The sequence below is a fragment of the Hydra vulgaris genome, chromosome 13 (assembly GCF_038396675.1).
Source record: "Hydra vulgaris chromosome 13, alternate assembly HydraT2T_AEP".
Taxonomy (NCBI): Eukaryota; Metazoa; Cnidaria; class Hydrozoa; order Anthoathecata; family Hydridae; genus Hydra; species Hydra vulgaris.
Window position 1 is genome coordinate 35,209,323 of NC_088932.1, and position 20,213 is coordinate 35,229,535.

The 20,213-nt window shown below is 26.8% G+C and overlaps 1 protein-coding gene across 1 annotated transcript; it reads left to right on the forward strand.

Moving 5' to 3' along the window:
* Nucleotides 1-19,136: 19,136 nt before the first annotated feature.
* LOC136089847 (ATP-dependent DNA helicase PIF1-like) lies at nucleotides 19,137-19,886 on the forward strand. The gene has a single exon (XM_065815937.1). It carries the CDS (start codon nucleotides 19,137-19,139, stop codon nucleotides 19,884-19,886), a length of 750 nt encoding a protein of 249 aa, XP_065672009.1.
* Nucleotides 19,887-20,213: the final 327 nt, after the last annotated feature.

Here is a 20,213-nt window from a genome sequence, read left to right on the forward strand (position 1 = left end):
TTTAAGACCCAAATATACATCTAAATTACCCAAATATACAGTAGATGGAAAATGGCCTTTTCATAGGGATGCTTTTTTTGAATTTTTTGATAGGACCTCCTTTGATGAAAACGAGTTAACCGATCCCAATAATACAGAACTAAGAGCTCTAAGACGAAGAAGAGTTAAGAAAAATTTAAAAAAAATAAAGCGTCAATATTGTAGAAAAGCACTGATGTGTTATCGAAAAACGAAAAGCAAGTATATAAATAATAAACAAAATCGCGAAATGAATCGAGTAGGAAAACCGATATATCGTTTTGTTTTAACAAAAGTAGATCGCGATAAACACAGAAATATTTATTAAAAAATGAGACATAGAAGACATAGAGGTCATAAAAATGCTAAAAGATATAATTTTGTTCTTAAAAAATCGAGAGCTCATCCTAGACCTTATCATTCTTTAATCGGTAAAGGACGAAAACGTATACTTAGAAAACGCGGTAAAGGTATCCTTGGTAACCTATTAGGAAATATACCCGTACTTGGTGGTGTATTTAAAACTATATTTTAATTGGATTAAAAAAACATGTATAAAAAAGCTCAACTCTGTAAAACGTTTACTTACAAAAATGAATTCAAAAGTATGCAAACATGCGAGAAGAAAAACTCATTAAAAAAAGTATTGCAACAAATGTTTTGTACAAACATTTCGTCGTTATGTTGAAGAAAATTTAAAAGAATATCTATGGTTAATAAAAGACATGGAAAAGCAAAATCAAAAGCTCAAAAATTTAAGAACGGATACGAGCGCGTTTGGCGATTATATCCTTACTTATGAATACGAAAACGGTGTTGTGGAAATTATCAGTGGCGATAAAGAAAATGGACACTTAAAAATATCTACTTTTTGGGGGGGGTTTATACTAGATTTAGATATTGTTAATAAATTATATTGTTTATCGCATATAAATGATAGTGTTTTTTTTGTAGGTAATAAAATACCAAAAATATATTGATAAAAAAAATATTTAATAGTGTTTTTTCTGTTTTTTTTTTAAAAAAAGTACTATAAATTTGGTTGTTTTTTTTTGAAATAAAAAATTTCATTTGAAGAAAAAAAATTCATTTGAAATAAACTAAAAAAATGGAGTTTAAAACTTGTTTAAACGAATTTTATAAAACGAATAATAATTTAGAAACTTCTTCCTTTACAACGGATGATAGTTTAAAAAAAGTCCAGGGTAATTTTAAATTATTTTTTCGTTTGGATGGAAGTAAACAAATCAAAGTAACTCGTGTTAATAATAAAGCCCATATTGTTTTTATTTATGGTGAAAACAAACACGAATTTGAAATGGGTTATGAAGACTTTGTTGATGTTATTAAAGAGTCATTTAACGTTTGGCTACTCGAAGAAGTAGACATAAAAAATGAAGCATTTTAAAGATTATCTAGAGTTGTGTTATCCGTTTTCGAAATTACAAGATTTTTATATTTCACTATTTAAAACAAATAGTAAAGGAAAGGGTGATTTTTCATTGATACATCGTTTAAAATGGGGAACAATTATTAACACGTTCCAATGATGAACTCATTATTGTGTTTATATATGAAGAAAGACACGAACATACTTTTGAAATTCCTTTGAAACATTTTTTATCGTATGTTTGCCGTTGTCAACAAAAATGGCTTTTAAGCGAAAAAGACGAAATTTTAGATCAAAGACACGTAAAAGTAATAGAAAAAGGATACGTAGAAGAGGAAGAGGATTGGCTGATTTTATAACTCCTAAAAATGTAACCAACGCATTGCAAGTGGGTTCGCTGTTATGCGGTATAAAAAAAGCGTGGAAAGGCAAAAAAACAAAAACGGCTCCTGTTCCTGTTGTTACATAACCTGCCAACCCTTATATGCCTCCGGATAAAGTGTTTGAAGCATATTAAAAAAACAGTTGTAAAAAAATATTATATTAATTCATTTAATGAATATATATGTACAAATAAAAAATTTTTTATTTTTCTTCTTCTTTTTTCTTTATGTATCGTTGATAGTCAATGTTTTTTTTCCTTTAGGGGTTGTCCATAAAGTACTTACGCCAAAAATTTTGAAATTTGACCCCCCTGTTGCCATGCCATGTCCCCACCCCCCCTTAGAAGTACGTGCGTTTCTCAAATACCCCCCCCTCAAATATCCCCTCATCCCTCCTTTTTTTTTTTTCTTAATTAAAAATTTTAATTAAAAAAAAAAAGACGGAGGGTACCTTAGATACTTTCTACTACCCCAAAGCTTATTTATCTTACGCATTTTAAAAACGTCTTTAAGTATAAATGCAAATAATAATTTAAATAAATTTAAAATTTACTAATGTAAGTGTGTATTTGGGCGAAGGGTTTATGCGGCGGAAATTAGTCAACGGAGATCCAGGTTCGATTCTCGGTGAAATCTAGGAAAACTTTTTTTGTTTTTTTAACGAATTAAATGTAAATAAACTATACTTAAGGTGGACGTTTTTTTCAGGCACCCCTCTTTAGTAAGTAAAAAACGAGTCTAAGGTGAGATCAGTAATATAGAAAACAAAGGGTAAAACCCAGTGGGAGGGAGCAACAGCAAATTTTGTGCCCTTTTGCTAGTTTAAGAAGCTTTTTATTTTAGCAAAACCTAGCGGTCTTTGAGACGCCATTGACACGTTTTTTTTGGGGTGACTCCGTCCCATCAACCATGGCCCTCAGGTCTTACTCAGGGCCAGTATATAAAGGCGGGCATGTGTGCATGGGCCCCCTCAGGATTTTTTGATGTTTTGATTTTTGATGATAAAACAGTCTCACACAACGTGCAAACTTAAGTTTGTTAAAATGCCAAATGAGGTGGCCTTGCAAAAAATTTGGATGGCAGAGGCCATCCAAATTTTTTTCCAAATCTAAAAGTTATAACCATGCAAAATTTACTCCCCTCTCATTTTGGGGGTCGGGAGGGTAAGCTTTTTAAGGCTTTTTGTTCACAGGCCTCCGCCATCCCGATATTTTGCAAGGCCTCTTCATTTGGCATAGGTATAAACAAACTTAAGTTATGAGTTTGCACGATGTGTGAAAGTGTCCTATCTGGAACATCAAAAAATTCTGAGGGCGCCCATACATGTGTGTGCACAGAGGAAAACTACCCTCTACTTCATATACCATACATTTTTTTTTATGTTGGCAAACCAGAATCTTTAGTCAGAATGTAACTTTTCTATTGATTAGCTGTTTAATTGTGATAAATTAGAAAATCGAAGTACGTACTTTTAAATTGAGCCCTCCTCCCCCCCCTCCTCCCATACGCTTTCGTACGCTTTTTGAAGACCCTCTCCCCCCTATGAGCGTACGTACTTTATGGACGACCCCTTACAAGACAAGCAACACGTCTTGTGAAGATGTATTTTGCCCGCTCTTTTAGTAATGGTGTTAAATATCCATACTTCTTTATTTAATAAGTGAATCGTGAATTTTTTAATAAAGTGTCATTTTTTTTTTCTCTTAACACGAGGAAATAGAGTTCACCATAACCATTTCACGTAGCGCATTTTTCTTCGACAATTTCTTCTAGTAATGTGTGTGCTGTTCTCTTCATGATTCTGTTTATATTAAATTCAAAGCAATCTGCCTTTTTATTTCTTTTTCAGTCATGACATCATCAATAGGTACATCTAAAAATTGATTGGCAGTCTTTAATCGTGTATAATTGTTTGCATAAATTCTATCCATTTCATTTTGAATCATGTAATAAATATTTTCCTCGTTTATCACAGATGGAAAATCCAATAGGGATAACTTATCCCACGTAGCTTCATAATTTGTTCTTAAGAATCCTGCATCTTTTAAAAATCTTTTAAGAGCATTTTGAGCCAATATTTGTTTTTCATAAATATCAAAATGCAAAGGAATTTGTTTTGTTTTCATAGACAATAGATCACGTTCCAGATTTTCCTGTTTTTTCATATAAAAATGCAACTGCATGTCTTTTTCAAACTGTTGTTTAGCAGTGTTATCAAGGGGTGGAAAGAGTTCCTGTTTAATAAATTGAAAAAATGAATAAAGATTTATCTGAACTAGTGAAGAGGCATGAAGCGTTGTTACTTCATAAAAATAATGGTTAACAGTCTGCACAACGAAGGTAAATATATTTGATCTGTATATAATACATTTTCGCTGCGAAAGACTAGAGCTACAAAATAAGCGGCAAATGCACCACTTAAACTACTATCATTCCATTGAAAAGGAAATTTATTGTATGAAAAAAATACATTTTGATTGCCAGTGATTTCGCTATATTTTAAAATAAATTTGGTAAACCAATAAAATTCACGATTTTCTGCTGTCCGTTCTGTAGGAAAATGATTGGATTGACGTATATAAGAATTAATTTCAATTTCGTTGTAGTTAATGTTAATAGTGTTGATTTGTATATTGCTATTGACTTCTTCTACTGCTTCAAACAAATATTTATTAAATCTTAAATGTTTTGGAATTCGTTGCAATACACTTTCTTCACCTAAACTATCAAAACAAAAAAAATGACCCTTGTCTATTTTCATCAGCACTTTCCAATGTTGACCTGATTTTTTTGTAGTTTCATTGTTGTAAATGATAAAGGAGCCATTTTTTTTCATTTGTTGAATAATATGAATATGTGTTTTTGTTTGACTTAGTTCATCAAAAGCATATATTCCTATAAAATAATTTTTAAATTTTGAATTTTTAAAAAAACGAGACAAAGATTCATCAGTAGCCATTTTTTTATTCTTCTTTTTCTAAATTAAAAAAACTCGCAATAAATAGTGTTACAATAGCGTGTAATATATTAACAAATAAAGTTTTTTTATCGCTGGTTCCTTCCTTTATAATTCCTTCGATGTTTCTTTTAACAGATTTCTTTTTTAAACCACCATCTAGTTTTTCTATCAAAGAAAAGACGGTAGGTATTACTTTTGAAGTCAGTTTGATCACCTTCTGTTAGAACCATAGGTGGTTTGATATTTCTTTCTAGCAGCAAAAGAGTGAGCTTGGATTTATAGAGTTCTATTACATAATTATCACCATATGTTTCTTTCAAATTGTCAAAGTAGTTGAGATGAATAGGACAAAGTTGAGGATTTTCGAGTAAATTATTAAATTCACTGTTTTTAAAACATTTTGCAATACTGTAAGAATTTAATGTTATCCTCTTAGAATTGAGTACATTTTGTAAAAATTCAAATGAACTTTTATCTGTAAAATGTTCTTCTTCTACGTGATCAGATGAAGGTGAAGAATTTCCAGACTTGTGTTCATAATGTTTATATCTTTTAGATACTTCATCGAGCGCGCACACCGCGCATGTTGTGAACTTTTTTATAATGCTATCAACGCGAATCATTTTTTAATTAAAAAAATGTAAAAAAATATTTTAAAATTTGATTTTTTATACTTTTTTATTCATTTTATTAAAAGAATACGTTTCTTTTTTAAATAAAAAAGCATTTTTTTCTAGTTGTTGTTGTTAGATTCTGAATTTATTACCAATAAAGAGATTCACAAGTGGGGCAGAAACTGCATTAGAGAGTTATGTTTGAGATCACTTGTCGATAAAAAGTTTTTTCACACGCAAGTTATACCATGTGAAAAGTTTGAAAATTTGGATGAAAAGAATAAAAAAGTATTTTCATACTGCTTAAAAAATATTCATGGACTAGAGTATTATCCGTCTTTCAAGTATACTGGTGAAATTATATTTTGCTGCTCCGTAGTGGATTACTTAAAGACTATATTTTCAAAATTCAAATATAATGTCGTATTTTATAAAGGTGGAAACATGGAAAAAGATGTGTTGTCTACAATAAATGATCAAAAAATAGCTACATTTGATTTAAACAAATTATTGTTTCCCAAATTGTGTAAATTGCCTTGCTATTTTAACTTTGAAAGTTTGTGTTTAGAACATTATCAACATAACTATACGAAAAAACATACCCACGAACATTGTCCTAAATATGTAACATTTATGTTTGCGCACTATTTAGAAGATTTTGCAAACGGATTTATAGAAAATATCGACGTGCAAGATTATACACTATTAAATGTTGAAGAATACTCGAGTTTTATTAAATTTATAAAAGACAATATCAAATGTGTTTATATATTAAAAAATGAGACTTGTGAATGCTTTGAGATATATATTTCGTATTAATAAACTTGTATATCAACTTTTTGATATGGAAAAAAAAAAAAAATTGTCTTGTTTATAATCCATCTTCCGCAGTCACATAATATTTGGTGTAATGATCTTTTTTAACAATACTTTTTAACAATACTATTTTGTCGTTTTCATAATTATAAACATCGTCCTCTTTTCTGTATAAAATCTTTGAAATGTTAAAATTTCTTTTAAAGAAAAAAAACCATTGAGCTGTGGGAAACATTTCTATTAAACTTTTTTCGTGAAAATTGCAACGTTCAAAGGCTTTGTAAATGTACACTTTATCTCCTACTTGATGTACTTTTTTTTGTATAAAATATTCATAAATAGGAACTGGTGTGCATAGGGTGTAATAGCCATTATGAAAAACTTTATCGTCAAACGAAAAGCAAGGCGGTTGGTCCATGCAAGCTGGATAAACGTAATTTAACAGTTTACAATTTTTCTTCAAGTTATCATACTCCCATTTGTTAGATAGATAAGGAAACAAAAAATAATACTTTAAAGTCAGTTTAAGTTAGCTTTTCCATGAAGTGCATTTTTTTTTCCATGTTTTTTGATTTGAAGTAAAGTTTATATACTTTAACAAAGTCTTCTAGTTGTTTTTTTAATTCTTCGTGTTGTTTTTCTACTGTTGTTTTGGTTACATTTAAAAAATCATCGTTTATCATGCGACATACTTCTAGCATGCTCGTTCTCCACGATGGTGATTGTTCTGCGAAATTCATATAACGACGTGAAGGTTTTTCAAACAAATGAAGCTTATTTTCATAGTCTTTAGCTATAAAGATATAATACAAATCCTTGTATTTTTCTTCTTCCAAGTTCAATTCCAAGTTAAAATTTTTTAAATACGTAAAGATAATGTCTTGCCATTCTTCATACGTGTTATTTAAATGGTGAAATTCAAACAACATAGGATGTAATTCATTAACTGGATAAAAAAGTTGAACAGCTTTGATGAGACTTTCGTCGAGTTGTTTGCTAGTCATTTTCTCTTTCAAAAATGAACTAGCATTTATTTTTTTCACCCTTTATATAGGAAATAGAGATCAGAAAAAAACAAGTTTTTTCAATATTAAAACAGGTTTTTTAATTCAAAAATTACAAAAATTTTCTTAAAAACTACAAAAAAATATTATTCTTCGTCTTCTTCTGGTACTTCTGGTACTTCTGGTTCGACTTCAGTTTTTTTTGTTTCGATTTCAGCAAGCTCGACACAAGCTCTCTTCAAATTTTGATTCAAATTTCGAGAAACACCATTTTTAATTAACGAATTGTGAAAAGACGGTTCTATAGCCATCAGTCTTGCGTATTCTGTAGCATGAATTTCGTCTTCTTCTTTTGCTAATCGTATATCAAAATTGTTAAACTCAATGGTTTCTATTATGCGAGTTTTAGGGTAGCCACTGTCATATCTTTGTTTTGAGCTTCTTGCATACTCACCATTAAAGTTTGCAATACTTTTTTGGTCATTTTGTTATGATTAAATATAAAAACCACATTATTAGTTACTTCGCCTTTGGGCAATGTAAATGTGTTGTCGTCTTTTGTTAATTTTAGCTCTGATCTAAACAAATAATTTGTTTTGTTGAGATCACACATTTCTCTATATCTCCATGGTAATAAGATTTCACAGGCCTCATTTTTTGGTTTGTAAATCAATTCTTTTTTGTGATAATTAAATTGTGCCAACGGTTTGAGAGGGACAGTAGAATATTGTTTATCTTTCACATTTTTTTCTTCTTTAAATTCAATTAACCACAAAGTAGCAGCTGCTAAATCTGCAAATTTAACATAGGTGTTATCGTTGCAGTAAACAATTTCAAACTCTGCCATTTTTTTGTTGTTCGTTGTGTTGTAAATGAACTTTTAAATGAAAATGAACTCTTTTTATACTGTTTGAGTTGAAAAGAGAGATTAAAAAAAAACAAGTACTAAACAATTTTTTAAAAAAAATGTTAATCCTTAATCAAGAGTCTAAAGTTCAATGTGGTGTGATGTACTTTAAACTTTGTACTTTATACTTTTAATTCTGTTTTAATGATAAAGATAATGTTGTTATGACTACTATTTTATATAAAAAGAGTGAAAAAAAACTTGTTCAAATCATCTTCTTGACAAGACAGCGAGATAGATAAAATGGAAAAGGAAGAAAATAAAGAGTTAAAATCACTCGAAATTACAGATATTCATGAATGGTCTTTTTATGAAACAAAAAAGAGCGCTTGTTTTGATCTGAGAAGCTCAAAGGATGGTATACTTCAAGCACATCAACGTATTTTAGTAAGTACTGGAGTGTATATTTATGAAATGGATTCAAATTTAGCAGGACAGGTATATTCAAAATCAGGTATAGCTTACAAAAATGGTGTGGTAGTGTTTAATGCTCCAGGAATAATAAACCCCGATTATAAAGAGGAAATTAAAGTCTTATTGATGAATCATTCAGAAGAAAATTATGTGATTAAACGTGGAGATGCTATTGCTCAAATGGGATTTGTGAAAATGTTTAAAGCTGACAAAAACATAATAGAGTTCGATGGGTGTTGTTGTCGTGGAGTAAAAATGTCAATGATTAAAGATGTAGAAAGAAAGGGTGGTTTTGGTTCCACTGGAAAATAAAATTTTTTTTTTTTGAAAAATATTTTTGTTATATTTTGTAAATTTTTTTAATTTTTTTTAGATTAGTAAAAATTATGGCTTCATTTATTTTTACCGACAATCCGAATTTTTTATTCAATGGATTATGTGTTGACAAAATAAAAAATTTAGATTTTCGACTATCCATGTTGGAAGAAATGCATCATAATAATGGTCATGGCAGCAAAATATGGATTTTTGAAAATTTTAAAGAGCAATTAAAAGATGAAAGCAAGGCTTATTATAGTGTGCCTTTTTATTATAAAAATTATCAGTTTTTAATGAAAGTGACTACCCATACGAAATGCGATAAACATGAAGAAGAAGAAATTGGTTTATATATAATGATGCGATCTACACCTTATGATGTATTATTAAAATGGCCTTTTATCAATCGTATTATTACTTTTAAAATATGTGGTCCTCATGGTAAACAAATAAAAAAAAGTTTTTCTACTGAAAATAATGTGTCTTTTCAACGTCCAGTTAAAGATCAAGAAAATGTTGGTTATGGTTATTGTAATTTTATAAAAACAGCAGACATTGACGAATATTTAATTGAAAATAATTTGTATATTAAATGTAAAATAAAGTAATTTTTTAACAAATTTGACTGAATTAATAACTTTTTACTTATAATTATATTGAATGTAATCACGATTTAAATTATGAATTTAAACATTTATCTGTATAATTTTTTTTATTTTTTAGATAACTAATTAAAAAAATGAGAGAAGATAAACAATACGTTCTTTGGAGCGCTTGGGATGACATTAAAAAATTAGATTCCGAACAACATACTCGTTTGAAAATTATACTTGTGTTTGTAGACGAATGTCAAACTAATTTATTTAGTGAAGCACTTGATAATATGATTGGAATGAAAATGAAATTTTATCGAACATTTGGAACTATTCGTCAAACTATTTCATTAAGTTCATATTTGGTTGGTTTTTGACAATATTTATCAACAATGTCAAATTACAAAAAACATGATATCATCATTTGATATAATAGATGAGAATCATAGTGTAGAAAAATATTTAACAGATGTAAAATTTATCGAAAACACTTTTTTAGAATTAATAATTTTTATTGATAATTATAATGAATGTAATCAAAATTTAGTATATCAATTTAATCATTTAACTGTATAATTTTTTTTAGATTAACTAATAAGAAAAACATGGATAATGAAAAATGGTCTGATGTTGGCATCGAATGGATTACCAAATGTTACAAACTACATCATCCTGAACAGAAATTGTGGAAGTTTTTGGAAGAATTATTACCTGTTTTTTATTTTCATTTTGTTATCGTTAAAGAATTTTTAACCATCATCATCAAGATGGAATATTAATGAAAGATGAAAGATCATCAAGATGGAATATTGGAAGAGATTGAAAAAATAACAAAAATTATAAATAAAAATAACGAGCAAATAAAAAAATATCTCAATATACGACATTTTTTAATGGAGTTGGTCAATTTCATGATTATCATTTGCAATGCTGCAATTGAAGAAGACGAATTTATTGTAACAAAAGAAAAGGAAGAATTTGCAAGAAGAGATGAAGTCATGTTCTCTTATATGAAATTAAACGTGGACATGAAAAATTTTCACTATATTTCAAAGCACGAAGAAAGATTATTGTTAAAAAAAACAATTAAAAATTGTTTTATAACTACTCTTATAAATATTTTTAATGACTAACTTGTTTTTTAAATTATTTTGTACTTTAAAACTTTGTTTGTACTTTAAAACTTTGTATATTTACTTTAAATACTTTGTATTTTTTATACTTTAAAACTTTGTATTTTTTTTAGGTAAACTAATAAAAAATGGATTTATTTCGAAATTATAAATGTGGAAAATATATCTCTTATAAATACAGAAAGTTGGATAAACTTAATGCAGATATTGCTGTCGAATATAAAATAGTAAAATGTTTTGTTAAATATGGTGAAGATTTTAAAGTTTTTGTTAAAAATTTTCACGACAACATTTTAAATGAAGCACTAGATGAATTGAACAAATTAATACGAAAAGATGTTGAGAAAGATGGTTTTATAAACAGATTAAGAACTTTGCAACTGTATATGCAAGCCATGTACAAATTATTTACGACAAATCAAGAAAATATTGGATGGCTTAATAGAGAAATAGAAGTAGATAAAGAAAAACAAAAAGAAAGAGATGTGGCTATGTATGAGTATATTGAAAAAAATGTCCCTGAATTTCACAAAGACATAATGAAACATTTTTCTTTTGTCAATAAGACTGAAGAAATAATACGTATTCGCGAAGAATTACAACGTTTGTTTTTAAAAACAATGGAATATTTGAGTACCTTTTTTGATTAAATTTTTTTTTTTCTTTAGATTACACAATAAAAAATGGTAAAATTAATAGTACAAACAACAAATAGTAAAATGACAGCAGCACCAACATAGTGTCAATACTTAGAATTGTGGAATTGTCGGATTTTGTCGAATTGGAATTGTCCGGAATGTCGAAAAACTAAAATTGTTTAAGCAATAAATGATCAAAGAAATTTTTTCATAAATAAAATAATTTTTAGTTAATTTTTATTGTATTTTTTTTTTTGTAATTTTTAGATTACATAATAAAAAATGTCTTTTAATCTTCAAGTCAATAATCTTAAAGAAATTTTTTCATAAATAAAATAATTTTTAGTTAATTTTTATTATATTTTTTCAAATTTTTTCAAATCAAGCTTTTTCAAACAACTGGAGACAGTTTTCAAAGTCTTTAGCTATAAATATATAATACAAATCCTTCCATTTTTCTTCTTCCAAGTTCAACTCCAAGTTAAAATTTTTTTAAATAAGTAAATATAATATCTTGCCATTCTTCATACGTTTTTTTTAAATGGTGAAATTCAAACAACATAGGATGTAATTCATTATCTGGATAAAAAAGTTGAACAGCTTTGATGAGACTTTCGTCGAGTTGTCTGCTAGTCGTTTTCTCTTGCAAAAATGAACTAGAATTTTTTTTTTTTACCCTTTATATAGGAAAATAGATAAGAAAAAAACAAGTTTTTTATTAATAAAGCGGGTTTTTTAATTCAATTAAAAAATTGCAAAAAAATGTTTATTCTTTGGCTTTTTATGCTTCGCTAGCTTCTTTTTCAGCAAACTCAGCACAGGCTTTTTTCAAATTCTGATTATAACTTTTAGGAAAACCATTTTTACTCATAGTGTTGTGAAAGAAGGTTCTACATCCAATACTCTGTAATACTTTCATACTCTGTAATATGAATTTCATCTTCTTCTTTCGCTAAACGTATCGCATAACCGTTAAACTCTACAGTTTTTAATATAAGGGTTTTAGGGTAAGCGATTGTCATATAGGCTCTGTTTTAAGCTGCTTGCATATTATCCATCAAACTTTCCAATACTTTTTTGGTCATTTTGTTATGATTAAATTTAAAAACTACATTATTGGTAATTTCGCCTTTTGACATTTTAAATTTCTTGTCGTCTTTAGTTAATTTGATTTCAGACCTGAATAATTAATTTGTTTTGTTGAGATCGCACATATCTCTATATTTCCATGGTAGTGATATTTCACACCCCTTATTTTTTGGTTTGTAGGTTAATTCTTTTTTAACATAGTTAACTTGAGCCAGCGGTTTGAGAGGAACAGTGGAATATTGTTTATCTTTTACATTTTTTTCTTCTTTAAATTTAACAAGCCACAAAGTAGCCGCAGCAAATTCTGCAATTTTGACATAGGCGTTATCGTTGTAATAAACAACTTCGAACTCTGACATTATGTTCACTTGTGTTTGATTAAATTTTTTAAATTAAAATAAGCTCCTTTTATACTGTTTGACTTAAAAAGAGAGATAAAAAAACGAGAACTAAACAAGTTTTTTTTAAAGAATGTGAAATATGTCATACAAGTTTAAAGTTCAAAGTTTAAAGTGTGGTATGATGAACTTTAAACTTTGTACTTTGATTCTATTTTAATGAAAGAGATTATGTTGTTATGACTACTATTTTATATAAAAAGAAGAAGAAAAACTTGTTTAATCATCAACATTTTTCTGGTGAAGTGAGTAAGATATAAAAAATGTGATTAAAATGCAAAAAAATGGAAAATGAAGAGAAACCTTATTATGAAAGAACAAAAATGGAAATTATAAAATTGAAATACAAACATTTTGATGGTAGTGTTAAATTAGAATAATCTTTAGTTGTAGAAGATTACGATAGAAAAATAATAAAAAAAATAGATGATTTATTTTTAAATATGTGGATTGATACTGAATTTAATACTAGTGTACCTTTACTACCCTATAATAATGAAGTTTTTAATAGAGCATTAAACGAAAAGCATTTAAAACAGTTTGAATTTTATTATTATTGGTTTGGTCACTGTGAACTTTGTGGAAAAATATATTTATTTTGTTTTAATTGTTTTTTTGTAATTTAAGTTTTTGTAAAAATTGTATTCTTTCTCATAAAGAAAAAAGAGATCATGTAGTTAATTCTTTAGAACAAAAACACAATGTATGTGTTTAAAATTTTTTTTAGATGATTAAAACAAGAAAATGGTCTTTTTATGAATCAAAAGAGATTAAAAAAGTTGAAATCAGAGATGATCATGAATGTTCTATTTATGAATCAAAAGAGTTTAAAAAGGTTGAAATAAGAGATGATCATGAATGGTCTTTTTATGAAACAAAAAAGAACGCTTGCTTTGATTTGAGAAGTACAAAAGATTGTATACTTCAACCACAACAACGTATTTTAGTAAGCACTGGTGTCCATATAGATTTAATAGATTCGCATTTAGTAGAACACATATATTCAAAATCAGGTATGGCTTTTAAATATGGTGTTGTTGTGTTGAATGCTCCAGCAATAATAGATCCTGATTATAAAGATGAAATTAAAGTCATATTGATGAATCATTCAAAAGAAGATTATATTATTAAATGTGGAGATGCTGTTGCTCAAATGGGATTTGTGCAAATATTTAAAGCTATGAAAAATGTAATAGAAACTGATGGGTGTTCTTGTCGTGAAGTGAAAACGTCAATGATTAAAGATGTAAAAGAAAGGGTGGTTTTGGTTCCACTGGAAAATAAAATTTTGTAATATTTTTTATTTTTTATAAATTTTTTTTAGATTAGTAAAAAATTATGGGTGATAAAATTGCAGAAAATATGAGACCTCCATTTACCATTTATACTGATAATCCGAGTTTCATATTCAATGCTTTGTATAATGATAAAATAATGAATTTAGATTTACGAGTATCCATTTTAGAAGAAATGCACAAAAATAATGGACATGGTAGTAAGATATGGATTTTTGAAAATTTTAAGGAGCAAATAAAAAATGAAAGCAAAGTTTATTATAGTGTGCCTTTTTATTATAAAAATTATCAATTATTAATGAAAATGAATATCAATATGAAATGTGATAACCATGAGGAAGAAGAAATTGGTTTGTATATTATATCAATTACGGTTTGTAGATTATCAATTTACGATGCTATTTTAAATTGGCTTTTTATAAATCCTGTCATTACTTTTAAACTATGTGGACCTAATGGTGAACAAATGAAAAAAAGCTTTATTACTAAGAATAATATTTCTTTTCAACGTCCAACAAAAGATAAAAAAATGTTGGTTATGAATATTGTAATTTTATAAAAAAAAACAGACATTAATGAATATTTATTCGAAAATAATTTATATATTAAATGTAAAATTATGTAATTTTTTTAAATGTTTTTGCTATATTTGCTGTAAATCTTTTTAGAAAATAAAAAAAAAATGAATTGCTGGCCTCAGAAAAAAGCTTGGGATACTATTTTTCAACATGATCAAGAACAATATCGTCGTTTAACAAGTATATTGAGTTATGTTAAAAACTTTCAAACAAATTCATTTAGTAATGTGCTTGAAGATTTTAATGCTATGAATAGCTCTTTTATGCAAGCAATTCAAATTATGTCATTAAATAAATAAAAAAAACTTATTTGGATATTTTTTCGAAAATTCAGCTTGCTTGTGGTGATACAGAAAAGTTATATATGGATTTGTTTGAAATAACTTCGATAGATGGTATGAATGCAATGGAAAAGAATATTTTTTTTTATAATTATATATATAGTTTAAAAATTATTACATAAAACTTTTCAGAATTATTAACTTTAATTATTTGATAAAAAATTGGATATTAATGGAGATGGAGTAAAGGAAGCCAATGAGAAAATGAATAAATTAATTCGAGAAGATGCTAATAAACATGGTTTTAAAAAAAGATTTAAAACTGTACAAATTTATATTCAAGCTCTATACAAATTATTTACTTCAAATAAACAAGATATCGAATATTTGAAAAGAAAAATAGATTATAAGAATGAGAAACAAAGAAAAAGAGACAAAGTTATGTTTGATTATATTGAAAAAAATGTTCCTTAATTTAATAAAGAAATAATGAAATATTTTTATTTACAAAATGTAACTGAAAAAATATTTTTTGTACGTGAGGAATTACAGCGTTCATTTTTAAAAACGATGGAATATTTGAGTACTTTTTTGTGATTAGATGATAAAACTGAAAATTTTTTATTGTTTTTTTTTAGATTACATAATAAAAAATGGAAAATGAAACAGGTATAAAAAAAGAACTTTCAGCTGCTGATTATTTAGAACTTTGTGAATGTGAAACTCCTTGTTTAAAATGTCAAAAACGTGACAAAAACTCATCTTCTTAAATTTTTTAAATGTAATTATGATAAAATGCTTTTTTTTTTTTAGATTACATAATAAAAAAAATGGTAAAAATAACAGTACGACCATCCAATAGTTTTATGACACCAGCAGTAACAACATGTCGATACATAGAACTGTGTCCAAATTGCCTAAAGGCTAAATTGTTTATGCGATGAACAATCAAAAGAAAAAATATTTATAAATAATTTTTTAGTTTATTTTTTTATTCTATTTTTTTTGGATGGATTAATAAAAAATGTCAGATTTTGAGTTTCATATTGAAAATCTAATCACTCTACTTTTATTAAAAACAGCTGCACAATGAAAGTCAAACGATACGAATGTTAATGGAAGAAGCAGACTCTTGTACAAGAAAAAATTGTACTGGTTTTAGTCTTTGTGAATCTTGTAAAAGAACTTATGATTTCATTCATCGTTATATTCATGAAGAAAATATTAAAGAAACTGTACTTGAAATATTTGAAAATTATACTTTATTATAAAAAATTTTGTAATTATTTTTTTAGGTTACATAATAAAAAAATGGATGTATTTTATGAAGCTGAAATTGTTCAAAATGAAGATGGAAGTTTTGCTATCGTTGACGATAAAATTGTGAACAAAGATCTTGCACTTCTTATCTTTGAACTCATAGGAGTTGATATTTACAATGCTAGTGAAGATGTTGAAAAATGTGGGTATGATCGACTTTTACCTTTATTTCCATTGGAAGGTTTTCATCCGAGCACTCGTAAAGAAATGTCCGAAGAACAATTTGATCATTTTGTAAAAAAAGTTCTTAAAATAAAACCGAAAGAATTACGAGTTATCAGTTATTCAGAAAAAAAAAACTTTTAAAAATGAAAAAGAAAATTCATTACGATGTTTTGCGTAATTGGCATTTTTAGGATGGGGTTTAAGTCAACACGATTCGGAAATATGTGAAAAGGTTGTAAAAAAAATAGGGTCTACGGAAACATTGCTCCATGTTATTTGTTAAAAACGTGATTTTGTATACGAAGCTCTTTGTATAATTGCACAATGTGATTGTTCTCCTATTTGCGTATTTTGTAATTTGAATTCTTGTCATATTTATGTTGAATTAAGAAGAATTTTTGGATATAGTTATTTTGGTAGAATTTTTTAATATGTAAAATTTTATAAGATTACATAATAAAAAAAATGGAAATGAAACTAGAAGACATTATATTGAAAGCTTCAAATAAACTCAATTTCACTCGAAAAAACTGGATTTTTTGGCCAAGTGTAAATATCAAGAATACGACGACTATAAATTTCTTTGTTTATGTTGTGATTATTCAGTGGAGACAGTGATAGAATATTATAATATTTTTGTAAATATTTCTGAAAAAAAATGCTAGCGAATATAAGAAGAAATGTAAGATTTTCATTTTTATTTGATTAATTTTGTATTGCTTATTAGATTACAAAATAAAAAAAAATGTCAAAATCAACCTTGGAAGAATTTGATTTATATGAACAAGTAGTCAAGAAAGATCTTAATTTTGATGGATTATTAGATTATGTTGCAAAATCTGATGCAAGTGGTGAATTAGAAAAAAGTATGCTTTCTACAAACGATTGTGCAATTTATAATTGCATTCGATGTGACACTTATCAAGAACATTCTGATTTTGAAGCATGTGACACTTGTCGAGAAATATTTATAAAATTAAAAAAATATATATACGACAATGATGTTGTGAACAAATATCAAATGGAAACAACAAGTTAAGTTATTTTTTGTAGTTTTTTATATTTTAAAAAAATTTTTTTTAGATGACATAATAAAAAATTGGAAACTAATTTTGTATTGTTTGCAAAAAAAATTAGTTTATCAGAAGATTTGTTAAAAAAGACTTATGAATATCATAAAAGCGAAATTCTTTGTTTGGCATCATGTCCATGTCAAGAGAACAATTTGTGTTTGAAATGTAAAAAGAATAAAATTGAGATTTTACATTCAGAATATAATGATTCTAAAAAGAGATATAAACATATAAATTCTTTATACGATGAGTAAAAAAAAAAATTTATAATAAAAGCATATTTATTTTTTTTACTTTATCATCGATTATCACATTTTCTATTTTAGTCGAAGTCAATTTTGTATTCAAATAGTTATGCGTGAAAGTTGTTTAATTTGTCGACTTTCATTTTTAAGTAATTATCTGTTGTCTTTATCTCAGTTTCTTCGAATTTATATTTTCTTAAAGCAGCAACAACTAAAGGCAGACTTTTACGTTCAGAATATAGTGATTGTGAAAATAAATATAAACATGTAAATTCTTTATACGCTGAATAAAATTTTTTCATAATAAATTTGTTTTTTAAATTACATAATAAAAAAATGGAACTAACAGAAAATGATTTGGACTTTTTAATGGAAAGCATATACAAGTTCAATCAAAATCATCCACAGACTTTGGAAAAATTAGACAGCACTTACTTCAAGACAAACGTTATATGAATCTTGCAGATTAGATTTTTTGAATTACTAATGGAATGGTTTTTTTATTGAAGAAGTTCAAAGAATACCTTCTATATTGATTTTAATGGTGTTTCAATATATTAAAATACATTATCATTTTTATTTGAATTTGAATTTTGAAAGTTTTTATTACTTTTATAAAATATATCTTAAGAAGATTTATTAAGTCATGTAAAAGAAAAATGTTTAGAAATTGAAAATTGTAAACATTATTTAAACGAAAGTGAAGATTATTATGAATTTAAATATTCTGAAGTTTGAAAGCAAAGTTGTTCATTTATATATTGTGATAAATGTTTTGAACAAGTAAATTATATGTAAAATTTTTTTTCAGATGAATAAAATAAGAGAAAGTGATAATAAAAAAATGCTCAAGTTATTAAGCGAGCAAAAAAACCTTTTAAATGAAGGTGAAATGTTGGCTATAAAGTTTTTGTCGATTGTTCATGGACAAGACGATTTATCATCTAAACTGGAAAAAATCGTTGACAAGAACATGTTTATGAAGTTTTCTTGTAAAATATGCTTTTATGTATTTATATTCAAAATAAATTTATTTTTCAGCAATGTTATCTTTACAACAACATAAAGCGCTTCAATGTCTTGATGAAGGAGACAATTTTTTTATTACTGGAGGTGCTGGTTGTAGAAAAAGTTATATCGCAAAAGAAATTGCTCAAAGTATACAAATTTATAAAACAATACATATTACGACGAGTACAGGAAAAGCAGCTCATTTATTAAATGGTGTCACTATACATGCTTTTGCTCATATAGAAACTGGTGTTAAAAGTTTAGATTATTATAAACGACATATGCATCCAGATATTAAAAAATGTTGGTTGGAAACTGATGTTTTAATTATTGATGAAATTTCAACGCTCAAACATTTGATTTATTACATTTAATAGCTTGTGAAATTAAACAATGTTATGATGAATTATTATTTTTTATGAAATATGATTTTTTTCAATTACCACCTATTAATGGAGAATTTGTTTTTTAAATCCAAAATATGGCAACAATACATGACACAAGTTTTGGTTTTAACTGAATGCTTTAGACAAAAAGAAGATGCGCAATTTTTTGGAGCTTTAAATGAAATACGTTTTGGACAAGTTTCAGACCAAACTATTGATTATTTTATGACGCGTTGTTTTGAAAAAGATGAAAATTTGAACACTAAATATACGAAATTGTTTTTTAGATTTATGGTCGATGTTTATAATAATAAAAAAATGGAGAGTATAAAACAAGAAGGTTATTGGTTTTATTCTAAAGATGTTATTAAAAATTCAAACATACAATGTTCGTTTCAGATTCCAGCAGCTGTTTATCTTAAAATGGGTGCTATTGTTATGCTTGTGAGAAATATTAATGTCGAGGAAGGTTTGTGCAATGGTACTGTTGGTACAGGTATTTTAATAGAAAATAATGCTGTTTGGGTTAATATGAATAAAAAAGAAGTCAAAATTGAATGTGTCAAAAAAGAGATTTTAGATTGCTCTCATGCTGTTGTAGGCTCAAGATTGGGTTTACCTTTAAAATTAGCTTTTTCTTTTACTGTTCATAAAGCTCAAGGAAGTACAATGAATAAAGCAGTTGTTAATTTTAATTCAAAGGCTTTTATTAATAGTCTTTATTATGTTTCTTTATCACGAGTTTGTAATATTAATGATATTTTTATAATTATTAATAATAAATTAGAATTACGAAAAATATTTGAAAGTATCACTGTTGATTCAGATGTTTTGGAATTTTATAAAAAATACATGTAATTTTCTTTTTAGATATAAAAAATGAAATTTGAATATCAAACTGAGGAAAGTAAATTTAATAACAACACTATATACACTGAACATTTTTTTTACATCAAAGATGATTATAAAGATGAAGATATTATTGAAAAATCACAACTTTATTCAGAAATTCAAAGTCCAGATGAAATTGTTTATCACGTAGATCAAAAAGCATTAGAAGGGTTTGAAACGCAAATGAAAAGCATTATTCATTTTGCTGACTTGTTTCAAAAAATTTTAATTGGTTATAATATTGTTACTTTATGGTGCAAATCTATTGAAGATGGTTATTGTAAAATAATGAAA